This window comes from Arachis ipaensis, chromosome B02 (genome assembly GCF_000816755.2).
Source record: "Arachis ipaensis cultivar K30076 chromosome B02, Araip1.1, whole genome shotgun sequence".
NCBI lineage: Eukaryota > Viridiplantae > Streptophyta > Magnoliopsida > Fabales > Fabaceae > Arachis > Arachis ipaensis.
The window spans coordinates 77,007,502-77,021,786 of record NC_029786.2 but is presented as its reverse complement, the minus strand read 5'-3'; the positions used below and the strand labels follow the sequence as shown (position 1 = coordinate 77,021,786).

General features: G+C 34.7%; 1 protein-coding gene across 5 annotated transcripts; it reads left to right on the top strand.

The window, feature by feature from the left end:
* LOC107625474 lies at window positions 59–11,022 on the top strand. 5 transcript variants are annotated; one of them, XM_016328125.2, is made up of 17 exons: window positions 59–401; window positions 1,712–1,763; window positions 1,913–2,058; window positions 2,666–2,841; window positions 2,943–3,027; window positions 4,073–4,175; window positions 4,273–4,357; window positions 4,691–4,774; window positions 5,369–5,769; window positions 5,931–6,012; window positions 6,106–6,282; window positions 6,418–6,471; window positions 7,900–7,986; window positions 8,076–8,144; window positions 9,217–9,263; window positions 9,528–10,244; window positions 10,535–11,022. In XM_016328125.2, exons 3-17 carry the CDS (start codon window positions 2,019–2,021, stop codon window positions 10,902–10,904), a joined length of 2,577 nt encoding a protein of 858 aa, XP_016183611.1. In that variant the 5' UTR covers window positions 59–401; window positions 1,712–1,763; window positions 1,913–2,018; the 3' UTR covers window positions 10,905–11,022. The 5 variants fall into 5 exon arrangements, with proteins under 5 accessions (XP_016183611.1, XP_020971643.1, XP_020971644.1 ...); XM_021115984.1 differs by having other exon boundaries at window positions 1,878–2,058; XM_021115985.1 differs by lacking the exon at window positions 59–401 and adding an exon at window positions 1,479–1,496.

The following is a 14,285-nucleotide window of genomic DNA, read 5'->3' as shown; positions in this document are numbered from 1 at the left end:
ATCATAGATTTCTGCCCTTTCTCTCTCACCCCTCTTCTTCTTGGACCCTTCTTCTACTCATCCCTCAGCGGCGCCACGTCTGTCTTTTCCTCTGCTAGCCGCATCTTTCTCTGCTCCATTGCGTCCTCCTCTCTCTCTTCCCCAAACTCCATTCCCAAACCTCCTCAATGGAAGCCTAGCACTGTGACTCTGTGTTTGCCTTTAATTTGCTACACTGTTGTTGCTACGCGTGGGCTTTGGTATGCCCTCCCTGCTCCGCTGTCCCTTGGTATCTGCTCTGTTTTGTTGTCCCTCCCCATTCACTCTGGTGTCACCGCCGCTCTAGTTTGTGAATCTGTGAGGCTACTGCTCGAAGTTGATAACATCAAGCTGTGATTCTGCTCCGCCATCATCTGCGCTAGGTACGTTTCCTTCTCTCTCCTCTATTTCTCTTGCTATCCTATTGTTTCTTTGTTTTTTTATTGGAATTTTTACTGGTTTTTCTGAAGAATTTTCATAAGAGATTGTAATTCTCTTATAGTTATTAAATTAGGCTGCAATTTATAAGGTCCTCTTTAATTAATACGTTACTCTCTAGGAGCCATGTTCCAATCAATCTTATATTCATATTTCTTCTTTTGATATTATTTTCAGTTCGAAAGTTGAAAAAAAAAAATTTTTAGATATAGATGCATAAAGATTTAAGACCATAATTTCATCGGAGCAGGCTCTACTAGTGATTTTTGCATTATTGAATTCCTTTTTCAGTTATAGTGGAGCTTATTACAATTGAAAAATTAAAAAAAAAAATTGAATAAAACAACTAAACTGCACTGTACTTCTTTATGTACTCCCACAGTACTTGTAACCTGGAGCTTCCCACAGTACTCACAACTCTTATTACTTTTACCTTTCTCTTTTTTAATCTTTAAAAAAATTACTTAAAAAATGATATTTTCATAAAAATTAAAAAGTAGTTAGTAGCTTTTAATTAGGATAGTTAATAATTTATAAGAGAGGAATACTAAAATATTATCTGAATTTATTGTTTTCAATTATCAGTGACTATCAATTTAAAAATATGTGTCAAAATATATTGTTAAATTATTAGATAAAAAAATAAACTAAAGATATTAAAATATAAAATTATTTTTTATAACATTTTCTAAACAAAATAATTTGAAAAATTTTTTTTCTTTTAAGTTCACCAAAAGTTAATTGTTAAAAAATTCCTAAGCAAAAAACAAATAAAAAAATAGATCGAATTTGTGGTTAACCGGTAAATCGCATGAACTCGACTGGTTTTTTAGTGTCAACCGGTCTGTTGAAACACTATAAACGTCGTTTTATAAAGTTAAAGGAAAAAAATAATTGAAATCAATAACCGCCAACGTTAAACCCACTCTCATTCTCATGTACTCACGCCCACATCATAGAAGAGAGAGAGAGCAGCTAGTCACCCCCACCTTCTCCATCGTGCGTCGCTCACTGTTTTCGTGGCCTCACCTCTGTTCGCGGTAGCTAGCTCACGTCCCTGTTCCGCATTTGTCTTCTTTGTAGCAAGACTTTTAGGCCTTGCAGCTTTGCACTCCTTGTCAGTTTTTGGGCCCTTGCCTTTAAATCGACCCTACTCCCTTCTCTTCCTTAACAAGACTTCATCTAAGTAGTATGCACACAGTCACACCATCACTCTCTTTCTCTTTACTCTCTTTTGATGTTCTAATAATTGCAGGTTCTTCGTCCGTTGCTGATGGTCATTGGATTTATTCTCTTAAGTGGAGAAGGTAACTTGTTTTAATTAGCTCTAAAACTTGTTTGAAAGAAATCATAATGTAAATTTTAATTAATTTATTTATTTTTATAAACAATATTGTTCTGGCTACAATTTTGGTGCACAGATGGTTGACTGATTCTATTACATTGAAAAAATCAGTGCATTTAGGGCTTCAAGGTGTGGCTCTAGCTTCTGGAATATTTGGAATTTGGATTAATTTTCATGGGAAGGATGGTATTGTGGTCAATTTCTATAGTCTTCATTCATGGATGGGTTTGATTTGCACTTCCCTCTTTGGAACAGAGGTACTGATAAGTATTCCGAGTTGTAGTAGCTATAACTTATGTGCATTTTAATTTTTTTTTAATTATAAATTTTAATGTTTGAATTTGAATGTGAAATTTTAGCGATGAAACATAGATAAGTTATTACGTGGATTGTGAAATTTTGAATTTTATTACTATACCAGTCATTGAACTTAAATATTTAAAAATTTATAATGTATTTCAATAATTTTATTTTATATTTAATTAAACAAGTTCGACTGTACTCAGAATATTGAATCATTCACTTAACTAATTCATTGACCGATTTGGTTCTTGCAACCTTGGTATATACTAAACTAACCTCATAATCCGAATGGCTTGCAATATGCATGTTCAACCAAGATTGCACTACTCAGTTTTCCCTTCTTTCTTGTTTTTCTCTCTAAAACTTGTCTCTGTCTTCCTTTCTAAAATCTTCCACAATTTCACAACTAAAACCCTAAGATTAGATTACATTATATAGAGATGTTCTCACCTATCTTATGTGCAGTTCAACCAAGGTGGGTTTGATTTATTTCGTTGGCACTGTCACTACCGCTCTTTTCAATTTTTTTAGTTTTTGTCATTTTGATTTTTATTTAAACAGAAGAAGGACGAGCTACATTGACGTGTGATAAACACATGGCTTCTTCCTCTTCCTCTTCCTCTCCAGCTCCGTTACAGACTACTATGCTTCTTGGTTCGCCTAGTTTCCCAAACGCCATTGCTTGGTCCCAAGACAACCTCCTTGCTGTTGCTACCACCCATTTCGTTACCATTCTTGTTTGTACTCTTCCCTTCTTTCGCTCTATTTTATGTATTTTTATAAAAAAAAAATGTTTTTTATTGCTAACTTTTTTTTGTCCTTTTTTTCCCTTGGTCAGAGACCAGACATGCCTCATGGACCACGTGGAATAATCAAAATCTCTCCAATTGAGCCATTCCTCTCTGGCTTTGTTGAAAGAAAAGGTCAAATTCATAAGCTACTCACTTGTTATGTTTTTTCTTTTATTTCTATAAGATTTTATTTTATTTTAATGGTTGGATCATGAAATTCATTCGGACTTAAAAGTTACTCATCGCCTGGTTTAAACGGATCCATATCCACAAAGCACAAAGCATTGGCTACACAAATGTAGGAAGCAGCTTTGTTAGTCGCTAAGGCTGTGTTTGGAAAGGAGATGGAGACTGAGACAGAGACAGAGATTGGGAGACTGAGACTAAATTAAGTCTCTATATTATGTTTGGTGTAAAGTGTATAGGACTAAGTTATGTCTTAGTATCTTGTTTGGTTCAAGAAGAATATGGAGATGAAATAAAGATATTTACTAAAATACCTTTAGTTATTAAAGAAAATGTTAAAAGTTTCAGTCTCCATCTTTAGAAATTTTAGTCTTGTTTCTCCACTTTTTGAGGTACTAAAGGGACTGGAATTTTGTGTTGTGAAACTAAAATTTTCGTTCTAGTATCTGGCAACCAAACACAATACTCAGTCCCGATTTCAGTCTTTGAAAACAAACACTACCTAAGAGTGGTTTAGTGGTGAGGAGTTTGGGTAGTATACATGAAGAACTAGGTTCAAACCTAGCTATAGTCGATATACAACACTATGGAGTATCCCATTCAATTATGAGTTGAGAGGACCTGATTTGGGAGGGAAGCCTGGCTATTATTGAAGAGGGGTTAGCCTATTTTCCTAGTAGTAGGGATGGGTAATCCCTTGATAAACCAGAAAAATAAAGGAACCATTAACGGGAAAACCACATTACCTTACATGGTCAATGCCAAACATGTGAAACTACTCAGTTGTTATACAGTATATGGAGATTTTTGTTTTTGGTAGTGCTCATATAGGGATGAGTTTTATGGTTTGGAGAGAGTTTTCTTTGTCATGTAACATGGTCAATCTTGATGTTTATTATTAATATTTGGTAAAAGAATTTTTAATCATTTTGAATGAGAGCTGCCAACCACAGAATGCTAACATTTCTGAATTGAATCATGCATTGCACAGATTTAATCTCTGGATGCCTCCTCCCTATTAGTTTGTACCGTGATGATAAGCCTGTTGTTCAGTCAATATCATGGTCGCCACTTGGCATTGCTTTGAATTCAGGGTAAGAATTTGATGGTTAGCAAGCAAAGATGCACAGTTATTTCTATTCAATGACAAAATTGATATTTTATTCGATAAGTAATATATATTATTTACAGGTGCTTGCTGGCTGTTTGCACTAGCGAAGGACACGTGAAGGTTTATCGTCCACCCTTTTGTGATTTCTGTTCAGAATGGATTGAGGTGTGTGCAATAAAAGTGGTTTATCATGTGGAATAGGAACTGATGCCATCTTTGTGTGCTTAAAGAAAACATGAAACTGAACTGTGAACTGCATAGTTCATATTGGGATTGGGATAGGGATATTGCTTCTTTTGAAAGCAGATCTGATTGAGAAAAGTTGTAATTTTGTAGCATCTTTGGAGAAAAATTAAATGTTAGCTGTAAATATGTAAAATAGAAAGTATGTTGTGTCTAATTCCTTTTTGCGTTTCCATTTATGGAACTGAAATTGAAGGTGTTTATAGTTTGCATGTTTAATTGCCTGCCAACTGCCACTATTCTTATTTTGTTTAGGTTGTGAACGTTAGTGAACGGCTGTTTGAATATTTGCAATGTACTGAGTTTCAAGGCACGGGGACTTCATTAGATTTTTCCAAAGTAAGTTATCTTATCCATCCATGTTCTTGGTTGGTTTTCTTTTTTCGTACTCTACTTGGGGTAGAATTAGTTATTCTGAGACCAGTCATGCTCATGATATATTTCATCTTTTGATATCATCTATTTTATGCCAGCAGAAAAGAAAAGATCAGATGATAATCAATAACTTGAAAAATGCTGTTTCAAAATAAGGGGACATTAACAAAGTTTATATGACCTGGATGCATGTTACTTATATATGTACGCACCCCAGACACAGTCTCTAGAGAATCTAATATTGGACTTTTGTTGAAATCGAGTCATGATGATGCTTGTTCTGATACAAAGTATATAAATTAAATGTGATATGGATTTAATTTCAAATAAAATAAAAAATGCTTTCTTTTGTCGTATATGCTTCATGAACAGAATGGCCATTTTTCTTGTTGGTAATATAAACTATGGTTTTTCTATAATAAGTTGTACATTCATTCTCATCATTTTTTTTACCGTAAATCATAGTTAACTACAGCTAAAACAATTGTGGTTAACTGAAACAATTTTATATATTTGTTAATTTGATTTTATGTACTTAAAGTTAGATTGTTCATGCAGAGAAATGCATCAGATGAAATAGATTCTGTGGCTAAACCTAAAAAGAAATCCTTGAAAACAGTGCCCGAGAACCACACGTTGCCTGTGATAAGTGCTGATCAATATGCTACTCGCAGTGCAATGCTAAGCTCAATTGTTGTTTCATGGTCTCCTTTACTGCATGATATTCACGCTACTGTCAGCCTACTTGCTGTTGGAGGGAAGTCTGGTAAAATTTCTTTATGGAGATTTTATGCACCAGATTGCTATACTATTGAGGGTGGAAAAATCCCATCTGCTGTGAAATTTGTTGGATTTCTTGAAGCACACAATTCATGGGTTACAACAATAAGTTGGTTGTCATTTTCTGTTAATTCCTCAAATCCACAAATTTTATTAGCTACTGGAAGCTCTGATGGGAGGTGAGTTAAAATGAATGATTCTTGACATAGCACCTTAGACTCTTGATTAAGTGGTCAATGTATTGATCCTCAGTTCCCTCACACTTCTAATTAGACTGCGTGTATGTTGTTACATTTTGCACCAAATATCTGACCTAAGCTGAAATATATGCACTTATCAGTGTCAAGGTTTGGTTGGGTGACTATCACAAATTGATTAAATCAACAGAAGTGGATCAGAATGTGTTCATTTTGTTGAAGGAGGTACTTTCTAGTTCTTACTTAAATTTCAGACTCTTGTCACTTCTATCTTTCTTTCTCAGCACTTCATTTACTGAGTTTTTAATTTCTAAATAGGTTATAACTGTCAATGTTGTCCCAGTTTCTGTACTTTCAGTAACTGTGCATGTTCAATGCTCTTCCAAGATGCTTTTAGCAATAGGCAAAGGTTCTGGCTCCTTTGAAATATGGCTATGTGACATATCTTCTAAGGAATTCAACAAGCTTGGTTCATATGATGCACATGACTATATCGTAGGTTTTTTATTTTATTTGTTCAAATATTATAATTCTATTCTTTTAATATTATTATTGTTCCTTTCTCTTGAGTTAGATGACTTCTTGAAGCTGCAATACTTTGTTGATTTCTTCAATGTTGATTTCCTCCAGGTTACTGGCTTGGCATGGGCATTTGGTGGAAGATGTTTGTACAGCTGTAGCCAGGTAAATTTATTTAAATAAAGTTATATTGTATGATTTTTTTTATATATTGTCACTTTATCTTCTATAAGATTTTTGAGTCATGGTTTAATTGATGTGACTAGATTTTTCTATATTGAAGAGGGAAGGACATTAAATATTTGTCTCGGATTTCAAAAGAAGAATGTGCTTACTCTTCCAATTTTCTAGAAATTGGATCTCTAAGCTTCTATCAATAACAGGGTTTCAACTTGGGCTTGTTTTCCAATATGACACTATTTTTAAAACTTATCATCAAAATGCTACCATTTTGCCACGGTTGCACCTTGTAATTTTTTCCTTTGCAATTTGACTTGGAGGCGCTTTAACGGGAAAGCGCCTTCCACGTGGAAAGCTCTAAATAGGGAAGTGTATCCAATTTAAAACGCTAAAGCGTTTAACACCTTCCTCTTTGGATGCGCTTAATGGGAAGGCCTTTTCAATATTGAAATCAATAAACGTAAAAGTGCTTCGATTGACTTGTGGAAATGAATAGCTTTTTGATTTACATAACATAATTATAGTTAATAATCAATAATTAACTAATATTAATATAAATATATTATTAGAGAAACTCTTGGGAGCCCGCATCTTTTAGTATTTTTTACCATAATTTGGCCAGCACAAACACTAAATTGTCTTTAACAAATAGATTTTACTAATTCATGTGTGCAAAGTCTGAAAAACTTGGGTGCAAACTATATTGATTCATGTGTGCAAAACTCTAATAAATATATGTGCAAATTATATGCTTGTTGTGTGCAAAACGTTTGTAAATATAGGTGCAAATTATTGCTGGCCAAAAATGATAATATTTGCTGGCCATGTAGCATTGCTCATATTATTATATTTAAATATATTTATCAATCTAACGAAGTTTAATAACATAAATTAAAACTGATTACTGAATTTTAATGTAAGAGTATTATTAGTCATAAAGAAATACAAAAATTATACAATGCAGTATAATGAAATACATAATCTTGCTTGAAGAAAAGTTTATATGATTTGGGGAAAAAAAAACTCAAGCTAAAAAAAAATCTTGATTTATAAGTTTTTGCCTTGTTTAGCTTTGGCACTTAAACAAGGCAAAAACGAGAAGACGAAGAAAAGTTTATATCATGTGCAAATTGTTTTATCTCCCCTCATCCTCCAAAACCATCTCATTTTCGCCTTTGTTCAAGCCCTAAAATAAAACGACATCATTTAGCCCCATGGCAAGTCAGAGCTAGTTTAGCATTTCATTCGTCGACTCAACGTCGGAAAGGGTCCAGGGACCAATATGGTGCTTGAAGCTGAATCTCGGGGACCAGTATAGTGAATTTTGAATATGAGAGGCTAAAATAATGAAAGCTGTGAATCTCAAGGACCATATGGGGATTTAGTCGTGATTGGTTTTTTAAATATTTGTAGGATAATTTAGTGCGTAGCTGGATTTTGCGCGATAGATGCCTAGAAGAAGTACCTGTTCATATGCCTCATAATAACAATTCATCCAGCGTATGTTATTTTTGTCCTTTTTTACTCTCTTTTCATATGACTTCTGCCATTTCCGCCCCTTAAGCAGACATGCACCTTTTTCCTTGCAGGCTTCAAATGATGTATATGATTCATGCCTTGGTGCAGCAGTTTCACCTGGAAATCTTGTTGTCGCTACTGTATGGTATTTTCTTTTATTTTCAGAAAATCTTTTCACTTGTACATACCCTGTGTGCATTGTCCAAAATCACAGGATTCTTGATTGCCCAGACAAAAATTAAAGGCAGTGCCCAAAAATCTAGGAATTTTGTATATCCCATCATCCTTTAATATGAAAAAAGCAAGAAACAGAGAATGAACTAGCAATCATCTTATAGATGCTATTTTTAAGAACATTTAGCTATCTAGTACTTGTTGAGTTCAAGGAACCTTGTTCACTATATAGGGAATCTCAATCAGAAATAGGGATTAGGTAGGGGTCTTTGACATTTGTTAGTGAGTAGAGGAGCTCTAAGTCTTCCTCATATTAGTAACTTTGTATATTGATGGACAGATGAACAGATTGTTTCTCATTTTTTCCCCTTTCTAACTACCAGTTCTAACATTGTTCTTTGCATTCATTTTGCAACGTTAACTAAACCATGTGTGATGAGTGAAGCAAATGCTCAAGGAGGGAACTTAATAGTGTTGTTTTTCTTTCTTCTTTTTTCTTTCCTCTTCTGAATTTGTTTTATTGATTCCAAAAAAGTGTGCGCGATTCCCAAGCTAAAAAATGATCTTGGCTTTCTGGAAGTTTTATGCATTTATCCAGAATATCTAAATCATTCTTCTATTAATTCAACGCATGTTGCTCTGGCCCTTTTGTTGGGACATAATCATAATAGTCTCTGGTTTGAATCTGTTGTCCCTACCTGTTGTCTGAAATCTAAATCACAGCTATTGAATGATATTCTTACTGATCACATCAGTAGTATCTTTCCACAGCTGTTCCATTTTTTTTAGTTGTTTAATCCAATTTTCTATTTAGCCAATGCATTCACTCATAGAAGCAGTCACCTTAGAGTTTAGCATTGATTTGTTAGCCCTAATTTAAAAGAAGATAATTCATGTTAATTTGAAGTTCCTACCTTTAATTTTATTTTATCTTTTAATTCCTCAACCAGGCATATGCTGCAAGAATATTTAGAAGTTTAATTTTTCTTCTTTGACTATATGAGGTTTCTATTGAGTATTTATACTTGTTTATTGCAGGTTCATTGCTTTGATGTTGAGAAACTGAATCGAATGTATGAAGGAAGGTACAAAATGATTTCTCAGCTTGAGTTCACCTTTTGGCATTCTGTTTTGGCTCTGTGTGAAGAGAAGGGGGGAATAGTTTGGAGATAAAAAAGTGTATAATTACCCGAATAATTAGTGTTTTGAACCAATCTTGTATACATGTCAATAGTTATTTTCCTACTAAGTATTTGTTTTCTTTGTCCTTGTCTATTGCTAACGAAGTTTTAATGAAAAAATTCCACAAATATGGAATTGTGATATTTTTGTTCTTGAACCATGAGCAGGGTACTGAGAGCAGCTATTGATTACCATTGGATTGGTGGGCTACATGTGGATATTTGCTTGAATCGTCCTGTTCCATTTTACACTGAAGAACATTCCGGTTTGGCAGAGAAAGATTTAACCAATTGGGGTTCCAATATCATATGGTCTTTGAACCAATATCAGTGTCTTGATAGGCCCCTAGTTCTTTTGGATATAATTTTGGCATTATTGGACTTCAAGGTCAGCATGCCAAGATATGTAGAGCATTTACTCATCAAGTGGATCTCTCTGTCTTTTCCGGGATTTCATACGGACCTTCCCAGTGAAAAGACTTTACTGCAGGTCTCTTCAAGTTTGTCAGGTGTTCCTTCTCGCATGCTACACTTGCTCAATATAATTTGTAGACGAGTAATGTTGGCGCAGCTGGATGCTGATGAAATCACACGAATATCCAGCGAAGTTCAAAACACTAAAGGGGAATGCTGTTCTATGGACGAACAAGTAACCAAGTGGATAGCAATTCTTGGAAGCAGTGAAAGAGAACTCCGTGAAAGGCTTGTTGGTTTTAGTTTTTGTGCTTCTCAAACTAGCAAGTCCCGTCCAGGGGCAACTCCTTTCCAAACCGGTCATTGGTATCCTGTTGGACTAGCACAAATGGAACAATGGATTGCGCTAAACAACGATCATGTACGTGGCGAGTTGAAATCCATTGCATCAGAGGTTACCAATGAGAAAAGGTAATATTTAGTACTAGAGTTTCAATTTCGAATTATATCGCTGCATGTTAAAATCATTTACTGATTACCTGACCACTAAGGTGGTTAAATATTGAAAAGTTGGAAACTTGGAATCATTTAATTAATGCTTTTATTATTCATCATTGTCTTGGTAATTTCTTGCTAAAGTTTCCTTGTGCAATAGAAAACTGCTTTAACTAAATTCCATAATGCTGCAAAAATCATTACTCAGTACATCAAATATGTAGTTTCAAAATTTTTCTTCATTTCTCATGATTATTTCTGTCCAGTAGATGTTCAGCTCTGGAGTCATGCAGTTATTGTTCAGCATCAGTTCCATTTGAGTCCCCAGAGTTTGGTTTATGTCAAGGCAAAACTTCAGGCAGTGGCAGCAATGATAAGCGGCATAAGTTATCAAGATGCGCCGTTAGTATGAAGGTTTGCCCTAGTATCCCACTGTGGTTTTGTGTGTGTTGCCATAGGGTGGCGTTTAGGTTGGCGCCTGACCCACTTTTTGGAATGTCTTCGTTTCAGTTTGATTCTGATTTTGTAACCAAATCTTTGTCTCGAGCAGTTTCCTCAAAACCATTGTGTCCCTATTGTGGGATATTGCTACAGAGACGTCAACCTGATTTTCTAGTTTCTCCATTACCTGTATGAGAAGACTTGAATTGTTAACAAATGTGATCATTTAATTTAACTTTAAGAGGATGTCATGCAGTCATGCTGTTATAGTAACTTGAACTTTGTGGCATTCAATAATGTGGACTTTGGTTTACATTATTAATGTGTAAACTCTATCATCCTCTATGGTACGGTAAAACACTAGAACCGAAAACCCCAGAAAAAAGAGATCATAAAGCCACTATAAAATTATTTTGATGAAAAGAAAACGAGTGCTCCACATGAGCAAGTGGAAGATATTTATGAACTATGATTCCACAAATGATCGAATATAATATATTATAATTCAACCGGAAATCGATAAAAATGTTACTGAAGGTGTTAATTTTCTAATCTTAAGCCCGTTTAAGAGTTTATTTCACATTTTAATATAACATTTAAATGTTCAGTTTTACTCTTCATATAATAATATTAAACACAATAAATAATGGAATATTTACATTGCAAATTAGTAATTAAGAGTTTATTTTAACAAACATTAGGCTAATGCTTGACACGGGATAACAAGAATATTAATTACAGGTTTAAATATATTTTTAGTCTCTAGATATGTAATATTTTGATAGTTTCCCTTAAAATATTTGAGCTTGTTTTGATCAAAATTTTTTTGATGTGTTTATTTTACCTTTAGTTTGTATTGTTCATCGCTCTCCTAAGTGATGCCTTTGTTCTTAGATGGAGGTATTGTTTTTTCAAGATTATTTTTGTTAGTATTTAAATCATTTGAATGCATATTTGGTAATTAATCCCAAATTTAATAGGGCATAAGTGCAGCTAACTAACGGGGGGACACTACAATGTACTGCCATTAGTATTTACAAAATAGCACCAAACGTAATGATCATTTTACCAAACCTTATTCAATAAATTGATTACGAAAATGGACTATGAAGCACAAACACAACATCTAAGTATTTGTGTCTCATATGCGCAATTGTCCAACGTACACCATATGCTATGTATTCAGATAATTACAAGAATAGAGATAACAATAAAAATGGTCCATTTTAATTCGACAGTAAAAATAATTCTCTAGTTTTTAAATTAATCAAAATAATCTCTCAACTTTAAACCGAAAATTAAAATACTCCCTCAATCAATAACTAAGTTAACGGCATTAACAAAAATTTTATGTGGCACATTAACTTCACATTGGCATAATATTAGACAGAAATAATAATCAAAATGTTCCTTTAGTTTTTAAAATTAATCAAAAGGATCGCTCTATTAGATTTGCAAGAAAGCCAAACTCTTTCTCCTCCAATATTTAAAAATATAATTTCTTCATAAGCTGGTCCAAAAGAAAAAAAAATACTAGACCCAAAGTGAATAGAGCCCAAATCAACAAAGGCCAAAAAGTCTAAGTCCACTCTCTATCAGAGTGTCCAACCCCTTCACGTCGAGCTCTGCGCAGAATCTCAATTGTACTTACAAATATGCTTATATATCTAAATATGAGATCTCAATAATTCCGAGAATAAAAGAGGAGAATACTCACCTATCATGATAGATGAATAAGTTACAGAAAGATAACAACTTATTTTTTCTATAATATAAATATCCCATCAAACTCAGGTATTTTGCAACTCTAATCTACACAAAATTTGCCTAAAACTTTTTTTAACTTAAGCATCGGAGTCCCTTATAGGTACCACACTCCAATCTCTTCGAAGAACATGGACGGCATTGCTTCGTCGGAGGAAATGTCAGAGCATCCCAAAAAAAGAGCTTGGACCTCATGTTCAAGCCCAACTCACATTGGTTTCAGCAGGTAAGCCTCAGAACATTAGCGTCGTTGCCAGGGACCTGGAATCCAACAACCAACCATGGAAGATAATTACTCAGAAGACAGACACACGATATCCGAATCAGAAAACCAAGAAAAAGAACAGATCAATGATTATCAAGCACTTGTTATCCCTTCACAAAGAAATAGGACACCGACGAAGGAAGAGACAGGAACGACCATGGAGGATGAAGATTGGGATCTGAAGTTCAAAGACCTAGAGGCTCGGGTGATAGAGATGCAATGAAGCTAATGGGGCTGGTCCATGGACATCAAGATTGGTTGGAACAGTTCGAGATTGAGCTAAAACAATAATGTGAATCTGAGCAGGTCCTGTAAAGAGAAGTACGATGACGCAGGGACCTGGAGAAAAAACTAGAGAAATTGGTGTCTGATCTCAAGGGTAGACAACCTCGAACTGATCGGGAATCCACACTCTTGGGAAGTGAAAACCCCTTCTCAGAAGAAATCATGCGAGCAAAGGTTCCCAAAGAGCCCGGACATGAATATCTGTGACGGTACAATCGACCCCGCTATTACCTAAGCAATTTCAAAAGTCGAATGTATTTGGCCGATGCCTCAGATGCAACTCGGTGCAAAGCATTTCTAACTACCTTAACTAAGGCAGCAATGAAGTGGTTCGACAATCTCCCTCCTAGATTGTTGACCAGTTTCGATGACTTGGCAAGGAGTTTTCTCACCTGATTCTCCATCCAAAAAGACAAAGTTAAGCATGCTTCAAATCTCTTGGATATTTGGCAAGAGGTCGAAGAGACCCTCAGGTTTTACATGGAAAGGTTCAACAAAGAATGTTTGGAGATTCAGAACTTTTCCACCGAAACAGCTATCATGAGGCTCAGTAATGGCCTCAGAGAGGTCCTTTCTTACAATCCATCTCAAAAAGGCACCCGACTTCTCTGTACGAGGTCCAAGAGCAAGTTGATAAGTACATCAACATGGAAGAAACTACATAACTGAAGAAACCGATGTCGGGACAAAGCAGTCAACATCAGTCTAGAGAAAAAGAGAAAAAATCAAAGAAAAAAAAAGAGTACAACTCGAACAGGCCTAGAAGATACCATTCCTATATGGTGCAGATTTAGAAAACCACAAACTAACCGGTAAGTGCACTGGGTCGTATCAAGTAACTCCTTAGGTGATGAGTGAGGGTCGATCCTACGAGGATTGATGGACCAAGCAACAATAATTGAATGATTTACTTAGTCAGACAATCACAAAGGAGTGTTTTGGGTTCAAATTGCATTAATCAATAATTAGAGAAATTAAGAAAGTAAACAGTGAATTGAGGTGTGAAAATTATATGAGAAAATAGTTACGGTTTTGGAGATATTTACTTTTTCGGATTAACAATTCTTATAAACCACTTTGATTATGCAAAGATTCAATTCACAACAAACTTTAAGTGATTAGATTCTAATTCCTTGGTAATTTAATCCTCCTCTAACTCAATCAACTGCCAATTCCTTAGTCACTTAATCTAATTAAAGGGTTTACGTTCAAATCTTAGTTTATAAGCCACATAAAACCCTAATAATCCAAAGACGATATGT